The sequence below is a fragment of the Odontesthes bonariensis genome, chromosome 3 (genome assembly GCF_027942865.1).
Source record: "Odontesthes bonariensis isolate fOdoBon6 chromosome 3, fOdoBon6.hap1, whole genome shotgun sequence".
NCBI lineage: Eukaryota > Metazoa > Chordata > Actinopteri > Atheriniformes > Atherinopsidae > Odontesthes > Odontesthes bonariensis.
In genome coordinates this window covers 45808295-45830146 of record NC_134508.1, presented here as the reverse complement: position 1 = coordinate 45830146, position 21852 = coordinate 45808295, and the positions used below count along the sequence as shown (strand labels likewise).

Sequence of the window (21852 nt, the reverse complement as noted above, 5' to 3'; positions counted from 1 at the left end):
CCTTTCTGTCTTCTCAAACCCCAGCTGGTCGAGGCTGATGGCCACCCTTCCTGGTTCTGGTTCTGCCAGAGGTTTCTTCCTGTTAAAAGGGAGTCGTTTCTCGCCACAGTCGCCTCAGGCACGCTCAGGCCGGGAGATTGGACCGAAAAACAAAAAGTTTTCAGTGCAATCTGTTGGTTTTCTTAGCTAGGAAATTGTTTTTGAATTGGCTCTATATGAACGAATTGGATTATTTTATGAATTATGATTATTATTAATTAATTGAATTCCAATTGGCTTGAATTGGACTTACTATCTAAGTGCCTTGAGATGACATTTGTTGTATTTGGCGCTATATAAATAAAAATGAATTGAAATGAATGAATTAAGAATAATAACATTCATTTTAATTGACACCTGTCCTTTTTGTCTGCTTGCAGAGGATTTTTAGTGGCCCCATTAAGCTGTGATGATGCCGCCACTCATTGTCGCTCTGATGATGACTGCTTTGTCAGCAGAGGGCTACACCACTGGCACTTTGAAATCCCTCTCCAGTGAAGGTACAGTCAATTCTGAAAGCTTGTAAAACTATTTGCAAATATTTACATGTTGTAAATATATAGTGCTGTAGCTTGGAATCACCAATCAGAAGGTCGCTTCCCTGAACAGCGTCTTGATGTGTCCTTGGGCGAGACACTTAATCCAACATTACCTTCAATGAATTTGGGTGGTAAAGAAAAGAGCTCCGTGTAGCCTGTGACACTGCTCAGGCTAGGAAATGCTATATGAGTGTATGTGTGAATGGGTGAATGTGGCTTGTTGTGTAAAAGTACTTTGAGTGGTCAACTAGGTATAAAAAGTAATGTGTGTATATATATTGCTAGATAGACATACACTACTCATAAAATGTTTGGGATATTTGGCTTTCGGCTGAAATTTATGGAAAATGTAAAAAGTTCACGCTACAGTAATATTATTTTTTTATTAAACCTTTATTTAACCAGATCAAGACCTCTTTCACAAGGGTGACCTGGCCAAGAAAGGCAGGAGCACACGTCATGGTGGACAATTACATACACAAACATTAAAACTATAAAGTGCAAGCTGTTTGACAAATAAAATACAGAAGTTATTGTTCCGGTAACAAATTAAAGGTTCAAAATATAAAACACAGGCACATTTCGAAGGATTTCCATTGTGTGTGTGTTGTTTTTTTTTTCAAATAGAGCGGAAAGCTTTCAGTGGAACAAGTTCTGACTAACCCTAACCCTTTTCAAATGAGATTGGAGATCATTCCATGCAGAAGTGGCAGGGAAACTGAAAGCTTTCTTTCCTGTTTCAGTTTGAACACAAGGAGTAGAGAAATGCAAAAAGACATTTGACCGTAAGGCTTAACGGTTTTCATTTCTCAGAAGAAAAGTGCATAAATAGGTAGGAACCAAGCCAATAAGAGCCTTGTAAACAAGAGTCATCTAGTGTGACATGACAACCCAGGGCTCAGAGCAGGATGCAGAGTTGTAGTCTTACACACTTCTCTGCAGCTTCCCACCTGCTGCTACCCACCCAATCAATTAACACAAAAGGAGCAAATCCTCTTGTGCAAAAAGAAATTATTAAAACAAAAACTTTAACTGAACAAAAACATCAAACTATTAAATGTGGTTTGCTGAATATCAGATCTCTCCTTTCGAAGTCTCTGTTAGTGAATGAGTTGATTTGTGATCATCATATTGATATATTTAGTCTTACAGAAACCTGGCTGCAGCAGGAGGATCATGTTAGCATCATGTTAGCATCATGTTAGCATTAATGAAGCAACTCCCTGTGACTGTTTAAATGTTCACGTTCCTCGAACCACAGGCAGAGGAGGAGGAGTGGCAGCTATTTTCAGATCAGGGTTACTCATCAGTCCCAGACCCAAGATTAGTTTGAGCTCTTTTGAATCTCTGATTCTCAGTTTTTCCCACACAAAGTGGAAATCCCAGAAACCTCTTGTGTTTGTTGTTGTGTATCGTCCACCTGGCCCTTATTCTGAGTTTCTGTCTGAATTCTCAGAGTTTTTATCCCAGTTAGTGCTGAGTACAGATAAAGTCATTGTAGTGGGTGACTTTAATATTCATGTAGATGTTGAAAATGACAGCCTGAATATGAACTTTAATTCTATATTAGACTCTATTGGATTTTCTCAGAGTGTTCACAGACCGACTCACTGCCTTAATCACACCCTTGATCTTGTGCTGACTTATGGCATTGAGAGTGAACAGTTAACAGTGTTCCCTCATAACCCTGTCTTATCTGACCATTTTCTGATAACCTTTGAGTTTACATTACTTGACTTTACAGTTTCTGAGAAGAAATGTACATATAGAAGGTGTCTATCAGAGGATGCTGTAACCAGATTTAAAGAATTAATTCCATCATCCTTTTCTTCACTGCCATGTGCAGATATGACAGAGGACGACTACCTAAACTTTACTCCAGCAGCACTTGACTCTCTTGTTGACAGCACTATAGTTTCAATGCGTACAGCACTGGACAATGTTGCCCCTCTGAAAAGGAAGGTAATCAGTCAGAAGAGGTTGGCTCCTTGGTATAATTCACAGCTGCGTGCTTTAAAGCAGACAGCAAGAAAGCTGGAGAGACAGTGGCGTTCCTCTAATTTAGAAGAGTCTCAGTTAGTCTGGAAAGATAGTTTAATAATGTATAAGAAAGCCCTTCGTAAAGCTAGAACTGCTTATTATTCATCATTGATAGAAGAGAATAAGAACAATCCCAGGTTTCTTTTCAGCACTGTAGCCAGTCTGACTAAGAGTCCGAGCTCTGCTGAGCCAGGTATTCCTTTTACTCTCAGCAGTGATGATTTCATGAGCTTCTTTATCAATAAAATTGTTTCTATCAGAGAGAAGATTGATGGAGTCCTTCCCACTATTATCAGTGATGTATCATCAAGTACAGCAGCTTTAGAAGTATCTTTAGAACCTGATTTGTATTTAGACGGCTTCTGCCCAGTTGATCTCTCTGAACTAACAACAGCAATAGTCTCTTCTAAACCATCAACTTGTGTTTTAGACCCAATCCCAACCAGACTGTTCAAGGAGGTTTTCCCATTAATTGACACTTCCATATTGGATTTGATCAATCTGTCTTTGTTGACAGCATATGTACCTCAGACTTTTAAGGTTGCTGTAATTAAACCTTTACTTAAAAAACCTACTCTTGATTCAGAAGTGTTGGCTCATTATAGACCTATATCCAATCTCCCTTTTATGTCTAAAGTTCTTGAAAAAATAGTTGCAGCTCAGCTTTGTGATCATTTCCACAGAAATAATCTGTTTGAAGAGTTTCAGTCAGGATTCAGAGTGCATCATAGCACAGAAACTGCACTGCTGAAAGTTCCCAATGATCTCCTCTTAGCCTCTGATAGCGGACTTGTGTCTGTGCTTGTCCTGTTGGATCTCAGTGCTGCATTTGATACGGTCCATCACAGTATCTTATTACACAGACTTGAACATGTAATTGGGATTAAAGGAACTGCATTAGGCTGGTTTAAGTCATATTTATCTGATAGATTTCAGTTTGTTCTTGTAAATGAAGAATCTTCCTCACACACCAGAGTAAGTCATGGAGTTCCCCAGGGTTCTGTGCTGGGACCGATTCTTTTCACTTTATACATGCTTCCATTAGGTAACATTATTAGACAGCATGGCATAAATTTCCATTGCTATGCTGATGATACTCAGCTGTACTTATCTATAAAATCAGATGAACCCAATAGGTTGGTCAGACTACAAGCATGTCTTAAAGACATAAAGACCTGGATGACTCAGAACTGTCTGCTTCTAAATTCAGACAAAACTGAAGTCGTTATCTTTGGACCTGAGCGTTTCAGGGAGAAATTGTCTAGCTATATAGTTACTCTAGATGGTATTTCCTTGGCTTCTAGTTCTATAGTGAGGAACCTTGGAGTTATTTTTGACCAGAATTTATCATTTGACTCGCATATAAAACAGGTTTCTAGGACTGCCTTCTTTCATCTTCGTAATATTGTTAAAATCAGGAACATCTTGTCTCAGAGTGATGCAGAAAAACTGCTCCATGCATTTGTTACTTCAAGATTGGACTACTGTAATTCTTTATTATTGGGCTGTCCCACATATTCTCTGAAAAGCCTTCAGTTGATCCAAAATGCTGCAGCCAGAGTTTTGATGAGAACTAACAGCAGAGATCATATTTCTCCAGTTTTAGCTTCTCTTCATTGGCTCCCTGTTAAATTCAGAATAGAATTTAAGATTCTTCTCCTTACATATAAAGCTCTTAATGACCGAGCTCCATCATATCTTAAAGATCTCATTGTAAGATATTTTCCTAACAGAGCACTTCGTTCCCAAACTGCAGGTTTACTTGAGGTTCCCAGAGTTTCTAAAAGTAGAATGGGAGGCAGAGCCTTCAGTTATCAGGCCCCTCTATTGTGGAATAAGCTGCCAGTAAATGTCCGGGAAGCAGACACCCTTTCCACTTTTAAGACCAGGCTTAAAACTTTCCTTTTTTATAAAGCTTATAGTTAGGTCTGTTGAATCTGATAGTGTATCTGCTAGTGTGTCTTGTTCTGCCTCCACCTCTGGCACCCTCTATACTTTCATTACCCCCTACCCGAACCAGGGTTTGAATCCCATTCCCGCTTATCTTACCTCTTTTATTTCTCCCCCTACCCGAACCAGGGTTTGCATCCCCACCCCGCTGTGACTGGTGTGCAGTTGGTGAGAGGCTGAGGTAGCTTGTGGCTGTAAAAAGATGGTTGTTGTGGTGTGAGGAGCAGATCTATATAGGGAGTATAGGGAATTACTCACTGTGTCTGGTCCTTTATTTTATTATTTATTTTTTCGTTAGCACAAGTTTCTTGTGTTTACCTTGAATAGGGATGGCTCAGGTGATCCTGAAACATCCCATAGTTAAGCTGCTATAGGCCTAGACTGCTGGGGGGCCTCATCTGTCACACCTTTCCTCACTTTACTCTCTTTATGTATATGTGATATTAGTGTGGTCATTAACTCGTGTTTCCCTGTTCCAACAGATATCCTTTGAATGGTGTTACAGTGCCGCCGCCGCGGCCCCCCCCCCCTCCTTTCTGTCTTTTCAAACCCCAGCTGGTGGAGGCGGATGGCCACCCTTCCTGAGTCTGGTTCTGCCAGAGGTTTCTTCCTGTTAAAAGGGAGTCGTTTCTCTCCACAGTCGCCTCAGGCACGCTCAGGCCGGGAGATTGGACCGAAAAACAAAAAGTTTTCAGTGCAATCTGTTGGTTTTCTTAGCTAGGAAATTGTTTTTGAATTGGCTCTATATGAACGAATTGGATTATTTTATGAATTATGATTATTATTAATTAATTGAATTCCAATTGGCTTGAATTGGACTTACTATCTAAGTGCCTTGAGATGACATTTGTTGTATTTGGCGCTATATAAATAAAAATGAATTGAATTGAATAGTGTGTAAATCGCCTTAGATTCAAGGAAGCTTTACCATACAGTTCCCAGTGGTGGGTGGGGCGGCTACAACTGCTAGGACTGTGGTAGACCGGAGTCAAGGTCTGTAGGCAGCTGGTTGAAGCACACATATACACAACATCACCATAATCGAGTACAGGCAAAAAAGTAGCGGATATCACAAGCTTCCAAGCTCTGACGGAGAAACATGAGTTCTTTCTGTAATAGAAACCAAGCTTCACCCTTAATTTGGAGATCAAATTTTTTTAGATGAACTTTGAAAGAATGCTCCACTTAAATAATTAATCCCAGGTACTTGTAACTGGTTACCAGTTCAAGAATTGTATCGTGGGCAGTTCTGGTTGAGGGGATGTTCTCAGAGGGAACAGGTTACTTTGAAAGAAACATTATCTTGGATTTTTCAGCATTTAAAACCAATTTCAATTACTCCAGACGAATCTGAACTGCATCAAAGGCGGACTGCAGAAATTCAAATGCCTGTGCGATTGAGTGTGCACAGCAGTAAATTACAGAATAATTTGCATATAATAAGTTTGTGCATGGATCATTAATGTAAATTGTGAACAATATGGTTCATAAAACTGAGCCTTGAGATACACCTTTTCAGACCTCAAGAAAGGAGGAACTAACTCCAGCCATCTGAACACATTGCATGCTACTTGCCAAATAATTGCCAAACCAAGAGGTAGCTTGTTTTGAGATGCTATTTTCGAGCAGAATTTCAATTTCTAAGGTGAATTGGAAATGAATTCCAAAAGAATCTAACTGAGAAACTGTGGTATCTTCTCTGCGAGAGACAAAGAAATGATTGAATTCATTAGCTATTTCGAGGGAATCTGAATCTTTGAACTCCCTTTGTACAATCCGGTCAGTTTTTTTATGAATAAGTTCATTGATAGTCCTCCATGTGTTTATCATATTGTTCTGAGATTCAGTAAATTTAAATTCATAAAACTTACGTTTTGATATTCTCATCAGGTGATTAAATTTATTTCTGTAAGTTGTACCGATTCAGAAATAATGGCGTGGGATTGGTGAGATAGTCCCGATAAAGTTTATGCTTCTTGGCAATAGACCGTTTCAGCCCGTTGGTTAACCAGTATTTACTTGGATTCATTTATTTATTTTTAGTTCTTTGAAGTGGAAAAGCATCAAAGGTCTTTAAATATAGAGCATGGAAGATGTCATAAGCCATTTGAGTTTCAGTTTTAGATACATCTGCAGACCAACTAACAATGGATAATTCATCAATGAACCGACTCATATTACTATTATTAAAGTTACGAAGGAAACTGTCACCAGGTCTAGAAGATGAATTTGATTTCCCATTTGTGGGCTCAAGATAAAACACAGGAAGGTGTTTTGTGAACAAAATGTCAGGTATCCCTGCAGCACAATAGGAATCAGTGAATATATTGTCAATTAGTGTTTTATTTGAGGCAGTGATTCTAGTGGCCTTTGTTATGAGGGAGAAGAAGGACATTGAGATGGTTAATAAATTGAGATGACTGATTATTTGGAGATTAATATTAAAGTCACCCATAATGTAGCAGGGTTTTTTTTCAGTGTTGATCTTACTGAGAGTAGAATAAAAGCTGTCAATAAAACAATTGATATTGGAATTAGGTGGTCTATAAATGCAGCCAATAATAAAGATCTTGTTAGAGGAAGGCTCAACAAGCTCTAGAAAAACAGCCTCTACTTCATCTCCCACCATCACAACAAGATCATTTCGAAGGGAGGATTTGATGTTCTCCTTCACAAAGAGAGACACACCTCCACAATGCACAGGTCTGAAACGGGGATAGTGATTATAATTACTCATGGGAAACATTGAAACTGAAAAATCAACTGGCAAGATAAATAAAATTGTCAAAATGTTTAGGTAAACTACGAATATTAAAGTAAACTATGGTATGTGGAGTTGGGGGCAGAAGCAGAGCAGCGAGGATGGAAGGTTAGAATCTGTCCAATGGAAGTAGGATGTAGAGGATTTGTTGCTAAGTCTGTTGTCTCATTGTTGAGGGAGCTGGGTGTAAGTGGACAGAGTGTGAGGAAAATAGTGAAGAAAGTGTCAGATGAGGCAGTAAAATCCAGTCAGTGGATTTGGATTAGAAGAAGCAATAGTAGCTGGGGGCCCAGCAGGGGGAGCACTTAGGGTAAACAGACTCTTGGAAGAAGCAAGGAAGAAATCCAGGATATTTAAATGGAGGGTGTGGCCCATGTGAGCCTTTTGAAATCAGGTGGCCATTTTAGGTGAGTTTGTCTGCTGAATCTGCTGGTGTGTCTTGTCCTGCCTCCACCTCTGGCACCACCCTCTATCCTTTCTATACCCCCTAACCAAACCAGGGTTTGAATCCCATTCCTACTTATCTTTACCTCTTCTATTTCTACCCCCTACCTGAACCAGTGTTTGTATCACCACCTCGCTGTGACTGGTGTGCAGTTGGTGAGAGGCTGGGGTAGTTTGTGGTTGTGGGGGAGAAAGAAAAAGAAAAAATAGATGGTGGTTGTGGTGTGAGGAACAGTGTTGTCTGGCATTAAGGGGGTGACTCTGGGACGCCAGTTGTCATTGTCTAGCCTCCTGGAGGTGTCATGGGCCCATTTAGACGAAACACTGATGAAAGGAGGTTCCCACCTGATGACCCCAATGACATGTTGGTCAGCACCGATCACTGATCTATAAAGGGAATTGTTCACTGAGTCTGGTCCATTTTTTTTTCTTTAGCACAAGTTTCTTGTGTATACCTTAAATACCTAGAGAAAATTACGAAAAAGGAAGAATTGCAACAAAATAATTTGGGCATAGTTAAGATATTTGTACTCAGCTCTAGGTCAGACCCTGGACAAAATATCAAGGATATAAAAGGTGCTGCAAGAACTAATAGGGTGTAATGACCAGATCAGAAAACCCAATAATTCAACCAGACAAGCTTAGTGACAAAAGGTTTATTAGATCCACGGTGCTGGACAGGAGCTGAATACTGCTGGATAATCCTCCAATAAAGAAGTATATCCGCGATGGTCAGATTCCGCTCCTGGATGCTGAGAACAGGGCTAGACCAGTTATCCAAAAACAGGTATATTCCTGAGGATCCCAAGAAGGTCTTCTGGAAGCAGAGGGTTCTAATCCACAAAACTAACTCAGGTAATGGTCAGGACAGTAGATCAAAAAGACGAGGCAGAGAGGCGAGGCTAGACATCTGCTGGCTGAGAGGCTTGCGATAATCTGGCAGGGAACTCTGGCTGGAAGGAGCTGATATAGGCAGAGACCAGAGTGAGAGAGAGCAACCATTAATCAGGCACAGGTGAACATCATGAGAGCAATTAGTGGCAGAGCAAGGAGCAGACCAGGAAATAAGCAGATTCCAAGCTGCAACATTACATAGGGAAGGATACGGCATATATAAAGGAGAAATGGGAGAAGGAGAGTAACATCAAGATGCAGATGGAAACATGGAGAAAAATAATTGTACAACAGTGGAGGAGTACATCCTCTCTGTCTTGGAGAGAATTTGGGTGGGAAAATGTAGTTAAAGGACCATTTAAAGGCTGGGGCGCTCCTTCGCGTGTGACCCAGCAGCCTGCGTCTCTATCTTTTGATGTTTTGAACTGCTTAAACGGACTCTTTTAAACTTAATTTCGCGTATGAATTTGTACTGTCAGTGAATTTCAGCCATGCAAATTTTGGGAACTCTTGCAAGCCCAATTCGGCTTGACAGGTCATTGGAGACGACAGGGAAAAGCAGAGGAGGAGGGGTGTGTTTTTATATCAATGAGCGGTATTGCAACATCATCACGGTCAGGGAAAAAATCTGTACCGCCGACATAGAACTGCTTTCCATCTCACTCCGCCCCTTCTACCTTCCACGTGAGTTCCAACAACTTTTTTATACATTGGTATATATTCACCCACGCGCTAATGCAGCAGCTGCTGCTCAGCTGATTGCAGACACTATGCACAAACTGGACGAAATTTGCCCCGACGCACCTAAATTCATTTTGGGGGATTTTAACCACTGTGATTTGAGTAGGACTATGAGAACGTATGAGCAATATGTGACTTGCGCTACAACACAGAAAATGACCTCTATTGATCTGTGTTATGGGTTAGTAAGGGGGGCTTACAGCTCCATACCCATGCCGTCCTTGGGAGCTTCCTACCACAACAGCGTCTACCTCGCGCCAGTGTACAAACCCTCTTTTAGACGCGTAGAACATGAGGAGAGAACGGTGAAAGTCTGGTCAGAGGACAGTATCTCCTCACTTCAAGCATGTTTTGAGTGCACGGACTGGGAGTGCTTTCAGGAGGGGTCTGAGAACATTGATGAACTAGCAGACACTGTATCATCATACGTCACATTCTGTGTGGACATGGTTATCCCCACTAAGACAACTGTCACTTTTCCGAACAATAAACCATGGATGACGAAAGAACTTAAATCTGTCATTAACAAGAAAAAGAGGACTTTCTACACTGGGGACATTTGGGAGATTAAAGCAGCGTCTAAAGAAGTAAAAAATGAGATCAGGAAAGCTAAAATGAAATATAGAAGGAAAGTAGAAGAACAATACAGTGGGGGGGATCTTAGAGCCGCCTGGCGAGGAATTAAGTCAATGGCATCATTAAACCAGCACGCTGAAAGGAGAATGCCTATTACTGTTCAAGGGGTTGAGTCATGTGATCTTCCTAATGCTTTTAATTTATTTTACTCACGTTTTGAATCATCTGACTTCTCTGATAATATTTCTATGTTGAGGAACACTCTGGTTCATAATAATGACCTAACGATATCTCAGGAACGAGTAATATCCCTGTTTAAGAAGGTCAATATTAGGAAGGCTGCTGGTCCTGATGCTGTTTGTGGGCGCACATTACGCTTCTGTGCAGACCAACTAAGTGGAGTATTCACCTGCCTCTTCAATATGTGTGCAAAAGAAGGCCATATTCCCCAGTTATGGAAGAGCTCCACCATAATTCCACTAGCCAAACTAAATAAACCCAAGGAGTTGAAAGATTTTAGACCAGTAGCTCTTACGTCCTTGGTGATGAAAAATTTTGAAAAAATCCTTAAAGCTGAAATTATGTCCTTGGTCACTGGAAAACTGGATCCATTACAGTTTGCTTAACAAACTGGTAGAAGTGTGGAGGACGCAAAACTTTTTATTTTAGATACAGTATACAAACACTTGGAGAAGCCTGGGTCCCATGTTAGGCTTTTATTTGCAGATTTTTCTTCTGCTTTTAACAAAATGCAGCCACATATCCTGATCAAGAGACTAACAAATGATTTTCAGGCACCGAATCAACTATTGCTGCTACTTTTAAATTTTTTAACAGATAGAACACAGAGAGTTTTTGTAAATGGTCAGTTGTCCCAACCTATTACTTCAAATACTGGCTCGCCGCAAGGATGTGTACTCTCTCCCTTGTTATTTATTTTGTACACAGATAGCTGCAGGTCTTCCCAACAAGGAAGCCACCTAGTCAAGTTTTCAGATGACACTGCACTGTTATCTTTATTCCAAGGTCCACATTCCAGTCATGGGCTGGCGTTGACATCATTTGTGAAGTGGTGCGACAATAATCTTTTAGATTTAAATGTAGCCAAAACAAAGGAGCTCATAATTGATTTCAGGAGGGCAAAGGCAGAACCAATAGCAAGTGTCATACATGGGGGGGATGTGGAAATCGTTGATTCTTACAAGTACTTAGGTACAATATTTGACAGTGAGCTCAAGTTTCATGTAAACACTGAGACAATTGTCAAAAAGGGACAACAGAGAATTCATCTGCTGAGGAAGCTTAACTCCTTCAGTGTCTCTAAAACCATTTTACGTAACTTTTATCAGTCTTTTATTGAGAGTCTTTTAACTTTTTCTTTTTTATGTTGGTACAATAGCCTTTCAGTCAAAGACAAGAACAGTCTCAGCAGCATTGTTAACACTTCATCAAAGATTATTGGAACACAGCTAAACAGTCTGAGTGCTCTGTTTAACAAACAGGCAGTCCAAAAGGCTAAAAGTATCATCAGTCAGCCTGATCATGTTTTAGGTGGTGAATTTCCATTAATGCCCTCTGGGAGGCGCTATTATTCTGTCAGGACAAAAACAAAAAGGTATTCTGGATCCTTCATTCCTACAACCATTAGATTATTAAATAAGGTGTAGGGATAGAGTATATTACTGACAATTTGATTTACTGAGCGCTGTTCATCACTGACAGGACAGGGTGTTTGACTGTATGTGTGTGTTAAGATGTATATGTTTTATCTATCTATTTTTCTTGTTTATACTTTAATGTTGATTGATGGAGACTGGGACTGCAAACCTAATTGCCCACTGATGGGATAAATAAAGTTTTCTGAATCTGAATCTGAATCTGAATTTCGGTCGTTTACAACATCCAGCTGTATTGTCCAATCTACCCATGATTTAGCCATAGCAAAGACGCAAAAAAATGTCATCCGACCCTAACAGTGTTGCTTGCACGGAGATTTCGAACTGACAACATAGCGATGGGGGCATGGATTTATATTGTGTTTTAAACGTCTTAAAGTGCTCCAAAAATCACCCCAAAAATATGCAAAATCGACAGACACCTTACAACACTATACTGTAGTGTGTATGACCCAAAACTAGTGAAAAGGTGTTTAAAACATTGTGTAAGTGCTTGCAGCCACATACCGTTTTGTTTACATCCCCGTCTTCCGGTAGTCCAAACAAGTCCATCCGTCGAGCAAGCGCATATCCCTCACGAAAACTTGAGTTTTGCCGACAGAAACGTATTCCAGCATTTTATTTTTTCAATTCATACATTATGGAACATGTAAGATGTAAGGTCATGTGCCCATTAGCTGTACACTTGAAACTAGAATCCTAGCTTGTCTGCGCATGCGCATGATTCTTGCCGAGGCAGAGAGGAGGACCCTGTCATTCAGTGGTGATCGAAGAGAGTGACTCCAGGCAGCGTGAAAATGGTTCGAGTTTGTGCTATGTGGCAATCGAATGCGGAAATATAAGGGTCTAAGCTTTATGGACCATGTTACAGATTGTCAATAGCCTGTTTTTACGAGTCTGTTTGCTCTACGCTGAGCGCTAGTTCCTCTGCGCATGATCGTAGCCCGTGCAAACGTCAGTGCTCATGCAGTGGTCATCGATCGAAGCAGTTTTAGAAATCCGCGATGGAGAATGTGGAGAACCTGTCGGACTTCGAAGTCGATAACTTCGACGACGAACCTTTTGAATTCGACGGTCGACCATATTTGTTCGAGCCAGAGTACACGGACGAGGAGTTACGTGCGCTACAGGAGAAGAGAGCGGAGAGAGAGGCACAGAGAGCGCAACAGACAGTGGCGGCTTCAAGGCCGAGGACATCGGAGACCTGGTGGTGCTCGTGTGAGTGTTGTATCCAAATGGATACCGAGGAGGAGAGTTTATGTTGAAAGGAGTGGGACATTTTACAGGCCCAGGACAACGGACAGTGTGTCACACGGACAGAGGGATTTCCTCATCTGATTCACCCAGAAGTGCTGCAGATGGTGTTTTACATCCCTAAAATAAATTGGAAGAAGAGACCAACACCAGAAGGTCCCGATGGAAAGCTTTCCACTGAGTGAGTTATTTCATGTAATAACACTGTTCAAGCTAACGCTGCTTATTTTCAGAGGTGTCAAAAGTAAAAGTACTTTTGTTTTGTAATTACAACAGTAGCACATGATATTACATAGCTGTTACAGCATGTAATCCATAATGAGAGACTGTGTTGTTACTGGAAAACACTAAAAACCTAACAAGGACCCACAACAAACTCAACCCAATCAGTGCAGAATCAGCTGATTGTAAGACAAGTACACTGGTCTACTTTTTACTCAGATAAATTACTTGTGTTGGAAGGGAACTCTTGATACCTCTGCTTATTTTGCTACACATAGACAGTTCGCTGTGCTGAGAAAATAACCAAACCTTTGCTATTTGTTTATCTTTCTTCAGTCAATGTAGGCTTGTAGCATACCGTGCTGTGTTGGACTGGGCTCTAAAAGGAGAACGACTAGGCCCAGGAAATAGGAGGGTATTGCCCAGCTGTATAGTCGGAGCGATTAGACAACGATACCCATCCCCCACTGGAAATTACACCGGCTTCAGAGGTGCAGAGGACATCTTTTGAAACTGTATTGCCAGGAGCCTACTTATAGCTAAAACACTGGGATGCTTTTGAAGGTCAAGTTATTTATTCTTTTACTTCAGCACGCTCGTTATGACCAAAATATAATACAAAACAAAAGTCTTTTCGTGTTTTCATTTGAATTACTGTAAAAAAGAAAAAAAAAAGAACTCAATGTGCAAATATTAGCCTAAAAAAGTAAAATGTTCACAGTATGCCTTGTACACATGTATATACTGTTTTGTGATTTGATTGTTCATAAGGAATGTTTATACTAACATTGTAATTTGTTGTACACTATTTTTCCTGCCTACTGTAAGCACTTGGACAAGTCAATACAGTAACAATACTACAGTCTACTATGTGTGCTGTTGTGTCTGTACATGAAACCATAAGAAACATAAAAACAAGTGCAAATATTCTCACAAACACTTTTTGGAAAACTATGTACAGAGTAATGCTTTTTAGAAACACTGATGCAGCATGCAGGTAATGACAATGTTCTTCTAGTCCCACAATAAGGTCATGTAGCGAGACCTGGCTTTGGCAACCAGATCCTTCTTGTCCGGTCTTGGAACTGGAGCTATGTTGCGTAGCAGTCTCCTTCTTCTTGGTTGAGGACGGGGCATGCGTTCGGACAACACAACACTCCTGTCTTCCCTCCTCCTCAGGACACGCTCCACCAGGTCGTCCCGGAAACCCTGTGTTGTGCCTTCATAAATCGGTTTCGCAACCCACTGTTGAGTCTGCTTCGAGTAGACAGCCTTGTATCTTGCTTGTCCTAAGAAAAGTACATAAATTCAAGGACAAGTCAATAGCTTACTGATGACGAATTCATTGTGTCTATAGAGAAAAATAACAGCTAGGTAACTGATTGTATACTGTTGTACTGGTCTACAGGTCAGGTTTGACATGGCACTCAGCTGACACCAACAGGTGTTTACTGTTTTTTTTATGTAGTCATACCATCTTGGGTTTTAGTATGCATTTCATTTAGTAAAATGTATGGCTAGGAGGTTAGACGTTAGCTAAATCAGGGTTGAGGACGACACGTAAACAATTCAAAGTAGCTGCTATTTGTCATAGGTAACTATAAACATTACGTATAGTACCCAAATGACCAACTGTTCACACATTTTTTTATGCAGTGGCAGATTTCAGATAATAAAAACGAAATCCACCATCTTCAGATAGTACAAAACACAGACACATTTCTGTTGGGTTGGGGCGATGGGTCAACAAACAACATTCTCCTCTGGGAAGGCTAACAAGTTGCTGAGATAGAAAGAAGCACACAGCCACAAGCTGTCCTATTCAAACCATAGCTGCTAGCATGACATCTGTAAACCTTCCAAGCTCAAACCAAGACGGAAAAAATTAATTAGCAGATGACATTACCACAGGTCTTTGAACAGCATTTTTCTTCAGACGAAGTCGACATGTTTCACTTGTTGTTGGAAATAAGTCATCGTTGTCGAAGTGTTCGCCACACACTCGGTAGTCCTTTGAATTCAGTTCTACAAACGGAGTCTGCACAAGGGCGTAATTTTGGGTAGGGACGCTAGGGTCACGTCCCTACCAATATTCAGCCCCCTACTCAGGGTCTCCGCGGATCCTTAAAAAGTATTAAAAAGTCTTAAATAAAAAATACTTTTTTAAGGTCTTAAAATGTCTTAAATTTCGCCGATTTTCGAAGAGTGGCATTAAATTTCATCTAGGCGAAATGAAAGAAAGATATGTCAGGAGAGACGATTTTCTATCGCTCTGTGCACAATATGGCGACCGCTGACGTTTTGTGTGTGCGCCAGTACTTCCGGTGAAAACTTCCGGTGATTTGACAGCTAGCGCGTCAGGTTAGGGCCAGTGGCCGTAAACAAAGGTTAACTTATAGCCGAGAAGAAAGATGATAATATAACGTAGCTAAAAAGACTAGCTTTCTTCTGTAGCCTAATGCTTACCGATTTAGCAAGCCTAGTAGCCTAGTTGCTAATGCTAGCCGCAGTAACGTTACCAAACATACCCGACGTCAAGGAGTTGGCTGAGCAGGGGCAAGATTATGGAGGTGCAGAGTTAACTTCATAATGGGTGAGTGCAGGTTTCATTCACTTGTTTTCATTCTTTCACAGGATTGATTCACTTCATTGGTTTATCCGATTGCTGGCCGCCGAGCCATTATGTGTCTGGGTTTGTGTGGGTTACTGATCATGGTTGTTAGCAGTCGATAGTCAGGTTGTGTGATGTGTGTGAGAGTGTGTATTTTTTCTATCGGTAGGCTACGTGCCATTGACTGTATGAGCGGTCTGTGCTCGTTTTTATTTATTTGATTAGATTGGAGATACTTTATTAATCCCGAAGGAAATTTGATTTTGTCGTGTGGTTTATGCTGCAAAGTCACTGTCCATATATGGACAGCTGACTATTGCATAAACCAGTCTGTGCTTCACGTGAGTTGTCCAAAGTTCTGGTTTAAGTTAACTTGGGTAGTAAAATCGTTTTGCTAGTTGTAAAAGCACAGTAGACATAACTCAAAAATTAGGTTCAATTATGGATTTATTTTGCTCAGAGCCTCAGACAAACAGACAGACAAATGGCAGCGAAAACACGCTCCTTCACAGAGGTGTGACAATTGGGCACGATTGTCCTGTAGTGTGTGGTGTTCCCTTGTGCGTTCAAATCTTATGCGATCATGTTGACACACTGATTCAGTATCACTGAAGCACACATTTCACACTGGACTTTTTTTCAACACCAAACAGCCTAGAGTGTAGTTTTTATATATATTTTTGCCGTGGTAATGGTCTTAATTTTTATTCTTAGAGGTCTTAAAAAGGTCTTAAAAGTCATTAAATTTGTTGATTAAAAAATGTGCAGATACCCTGCATTATATGAGTTACATTGCATAACACTTGGCTGACTTTTTTTTTATCCAAAGCGACTTATAAGAACACATTATTGGTTACAGTCTCTGGAGAATTGTTGGGTTAGCAGATATAGCATCTGCATGCCATTAACTTATGATTGGTAATGCAAAAAAAAAAATAAACTGCACTTTTATGTCCCCACCAATGTCAAAATCAAAGTTACTCCCTTGAGTCTGCATGTCAAGCTGGAGAACTACCAGCCACAAAGGCAATATTTCAGGCTCGTAGAGGGGCAAACGGTGAAAGCTCAGACCCTTATATTTCCGCATTCGATTGCCACAATTGGGCATCGCACAAACTCGAACCATTTTCACGCTGCCTGGAGTCACTCTCTTCGATCACCACTGAATGACAGGGTCCTCCTCTCTGCCTCGGCAAGAATCATGCGCATGCGCAGACAAGCTAGGATTCTAGTTTCAAGTGTACAGCTAATGGGCACATGACCTTACATCTTACATGTTCCATAATGTATGAATTGAAAAAATAAAATGCTGGAATACGTTTCTGTCGGCAAAACTCAAGTTTTCGTGAGGGATATGCGCTTGCTCGACGGATGGACTTGTTTGGACTACCGGAAGACGGGGATGTAAACAAAACGGTATGTGGCTGCAAGCACTTACACAATGTTTTAAACACCTTTTCACTAGTTTTGGGTCATACACACTACAGTATAGTGTTGTAAGGTGTCTGTCGATTTTGCATATTTTTGGGGTGATTTTTGGAGCACTTTAAGACGTTTAAAACACAATATAAATCCATGCCCCCATCGCTATGTTGTCAGTCCGAAATCAACAACACTGTCAGGGTCGGATGACATTTTTTTGCATCTTTGCTATGGCTAAATCATGGGTAGATTGGGCAATACAGCTGGATGTTGTAAACGACCGAAATGGTCCTTTAAGTTTTTTAGAGTTCCAGCACAAAGGATTTTTCTGGGAGGAAGTACATATTGCTTGAGATTCTGTGGTGAGGCAACACATTTTCATGTTCAATTCAATTCATTTTTATTTATATAGCGCCAAATACAACAAATGTCATCTCAAGGCACTTAGTAAGTCCAATTCAAGCCAATTGGAATTCAATTAATTAATAATAATCATAATTCATAAAATAATCCAATTCGTTCATATAGAGCCAATTCAAAAACAATTTCCTAGCTAAGAAAACCAACAGATTGCACTGAAAACTTTTTATTTTTCGGTCCAATCTCCCGGCCTGAGCGTGCCTGAGGCGACTGTGGAGAGAAACGACTCCCTTTTAACAGGAAGAAACCTCTGGCAGAACCAGAACCAGGAAGGGTGGCCATCCGCCTCCACCAGCTGGGGTTTGAGAAGACAGAAAGGGGGGGGGGGGGGCACCGCGACGGCGGCACTGTAACACCATTCAAAGGATATCTGTTGGAACAGGGAAACACGAGTTAATGACCATAATAATATCACATATACATAAAGAGAGTAAAGTGAGGAAAGGTGTGTCAGATGAGGCCCCCCAGCAGTCTAGGCCTATAGCAGCTTAACTATGGGATGTTTCAGGATCACCTGAGCCATCCCTAACTATAAGCTTATGTGTTTTGCATTTCAAAATATTGGGAAGAAATTAAATTGAACATGGAGAAAATCATGAAAATAGTGATCCCATCAGGGTTTGAGACACTATGTCTGGGGCTAAGACCGGACACTGTGAAGGGACCTGAAAACAATTATATGTATAATATTTTACTATTGGCAAGTAAAAAAGCAATCACAAGGAAATGGTTGGCAAAAGACTGCTACAGTCGACGATTGGATCAAAGTTGTTCAGGATATTTTCAAAATAAAATTCATTAAGATAAGATATGCTTAAGATAAGTTTGAAAGTTACTGGGAAATTTGGCCAAATTATTTAGCAACCAATAGGCAAGATACTGGATAAAGTGATAAACCCCCTCCAAGGTTCCTGACCCCACTCATCCGGTTCTGTTTTTTGTTTGTGTTCTAATAACTACACTGCACAATGAAGCAGTCATCAGTGTGGGATGTGGCCAAAGGACGTCCAGTTCTATGCCTTTCTGTGACTCTTCCAGTCTCTCTGTATCTCCGTTGCAACCTGCTGACACTCTGGGACACTCGAAGCTCAGTGGCCACATCCGTCTGAGAACATCCTGTTTGAAGCCTCGCAATGGCGAGGTATTGTTGATCAATTGGAGGCAGAGCCTTCAGTTATCAGGCCCCTCTCTGTGGAACCAGCTGCCAGTTTGGGAGGCAGAGCCTTCAGTTATCAGGCCCCTCTCTGTGGAACCAGCTGCCAGTTTGGCTTCAGGAAGCAGACACCCTTTCCACTTTTAAGACCAGGCTTAAAACTTTCCTTTCTGATAAAGCTTATAGTTAGGGATGGCTCAGGTGATCCTGAAACATCCCATAGTTAAGCTGCTATAGGTCTAGACTGCTGGGGGAGCTCCCATGATGCACCTCTACTCCCTCCTCTCTTTCCTCTCCTTGTACATAGGCTATGACATTATTGTGGTCATTAACTCGTGTTTCTCTCTCTCAGCAGGTATCCCTGGCGTTATGGTGCTTGTTGTCTCCTCTGGTTCTGATGGAGGTTTCTTCCTGTTAAAAGGGAGTTTTTCTTTCCACAATCGCTGTCATGTTTTAAACACAGTTAGGCCCACATGCAGAACACACTCAGGAGACAAAAGAAAGTTTTAAAATGTTTTTTTAAAAAGATTGAATGATGAACAGGAATTGTTGATCAGGAACTGGGAGCACAGCAGCCGCGGCTATTCAGAGACAACACGGGAAGCCGGACAGCCTCTCTCATTCTCTGGCGAAATTGCTACATCTTCAATGTTAAATTGACGATAAAACAGTTATTCACAAAACACAAGATATGCCCAATACTGCATTTACTTTCATAACTACAACATGTTGTCCTGTAGCTTAATGAAGTGATTTGTTCTGAAATCGCCGCCGTTCACTGAGGAAATCATGTTATGAAGCCGCCACTAACAGCCAGGCTTCCGAGCCGAGGGCTGCCCGGCCTCAGGGGGGGGGCGGGAGAGTCAAGTTTTTTTCTACAATTCTAGGTCATCATTGGCTAAATCGACAAAAACTCATCACTTCCGAGGAAGCTCGGCGTCTCTGGGGGTAGATTAGACGTGGGCGTGTCAATATGAGGGGCTGTGTCGTGATGATTGGAGTTAGCGTTTGTCCATCATGAGAGATGTTGTGGCAGCCGAATTTTTAAGCGGGGAGAAGCACGCTGGAACTTCAGTCCCAAAGCGGATACGAAAGAGACTGGTTGTCTGTGAAAGTGCTGTCGGAGTTTCACTCATTTCCCATCGTTTCCATTTCCATCCTCACACACATACACTTTTGTAAATATTACACTGTATATAAGAAACACATCCTTGTTGTTTAGAAGTTTTGTCAATCATATTCCTGTTGTGCATTTGTTTGTCGTGTTGCTAGTAGTTTTGTCACAATGGCGGCTATGCTTGGAGCTAAGCAGTTAGCAACACCAAATGTAGTTGACATGCTTTTAGCCAAGCGTTTTGATAGTCTGTCATACACGTAATATGGGCTTCCCCTGTTTTAAAAGTCAGCAGCTGCCACTGGAGCACAGGTATGGTCATCCACTGTTTGGAGAAGTAGGAGTTAGTTAAACAGGAATGAAAAGAGCTTGAGTGAAGACGGAGGTTATTGCTTACTGAGGAGATGGTGAGTAACCGCCAGGGAGAGATGAGTGAGGTCTGGAAGTTGAGCACTGATGAGAGAATGATCCTGAGAAGCTGCTTGGAGGTGAATGTTTGATCCAGGGAGTGTAGGTGGCGCAGGTGGATGTCTTCTGGTTGGCGAGAGGGTGAGCAGGGTTCGACTGACAATGGAAATCCAGGTGAGCTTAAGAGGCAGCTGCCAGCATGGAACCTCTGGAAGTGAGGCAAACTTGGAGACACGCAGGAAACGAGAACTGACAAGGTTTCTGGAAAAGCCTTTGAATTTGGAAGAGGACCTGGAGAAGGAAACAAACGATCGTAAGTTGATTTCTAGAGAGAAGCAAGGAAAAGGGCTGGCGCACATACCACATGGGTTAACACTCTGGCGAAGTAGTGCTGGCAGCAGATTCCTCTTAAGCTCTCTCCTGATGAGGTCTGATGAGATACACCTGTCAGTCCTCTGCCAGCCAGAGTAGAGGCGCCACCTACTGGAGAAGGGAAAAAACAGCAGCCAAAAACAAAGGGAGAACTCCCAGACCCCAACAATCGCCTTATGCACACTCAGGATGGCGGATTGGATCGATGAGAAGTTTCAATGCAATTTGTTGGTTTCCTTTGATAGACTACTTTTTTTTGACAGGCTTTGTATGAATTGGACTAATTTGAAATATAATTTATTTGATTGGATTGGATTATTGTATTACAATGAATTGGATTGTAACTGGCTTTAGATCTGGCTTTAGACTGTATCTTTGAAGTACCTTGAGATGTCATTTGTTGTGATTTAGCACTATATAAATAAAACCGAGTTGATTTAAAAAAAATCAGAACTTTTTTTTACATTCCATTTCAAACCATATTTTCCATATTTTAATTTAGTTTAATTTAATTCAGTTTCAAGTGTAAACTTTTTCTGATTTGGGGTTGCATATTTAAAGTGTCTTAGCTTTTTAGGCAATCAGTTTGCATTTATATATTACCTAATGTACAAATCTAAGTTTACTTGTCTTCTGTCTCCTTTAGATCATACCATACTCAAAGTCCTGAGAGATTTAAGGCGTTGGTCAGCACTACCATCAGCAAAGATTTTGGGGAATGCAGTTGGAGGGTTTCCCAAGGCAGGATGGTGGATTACAAAGGTGGTCTTCCCGCAAACCACAAACAAACGTCAAGATGTATCCTCATACAACCTCAACTCTTTTGGTCTACGTTACGGAAAATGAACGAGAACCTGATGCCTATACTTTGGTTTTGGATATGTTTTTCAATTCATTGTATTTTTTGTAGTGGGGTAAAAATATTGTAAAAGTTAAAGCGTCAATAAAGAAATATCTAGACTCCTTAACTGTCTAGTTTCTTTTGACAGATTCTATGTAATAAAAAAGTGGACAGAAAAAAAATGGTTTTAGATTTACACCGATCAGCTGTAACATAATGATCCCTTGGCAGCTGGAGTGTCTAGTACCAGAACTTTCTAGATCCTGTTTGGGTTCTGTGGACTGTGTGGTGGAGCTTCTCACATATATATTAGATCCTATTTAGATGGTATCTGGGAAGTTTGGAGGTCTGGTGAACACCTCAGACTCTTTTGGG

At 41.0% G+C, this 21852-nt stretch overlaps 1 protein-coding gene across 1 annotated transcript; it reads left to right on the top strand.

The window, feature by feature from the left end:
* Positions 1–448: 448 nt before the first annotated feature.
* Positions 449–21601, top strand: kiss1 (KiSS-1 metastasis suppressor). The gene is made up of 2 exons (XM_075462305.1): positions 449–539; positions 21283–21601. The coding sequence occupies exons 1-2, from the start codon at positions 449–451 to the stop codon at positions 21480–21482; spliced, it is 291 nt and encodes a 96-aa protein (XP_075318420.1). The 3' UTR covers positions 21483–21601.
* The last annotated feature ends 251 nt before the right edge of the window (positions 21602–21852 follow it).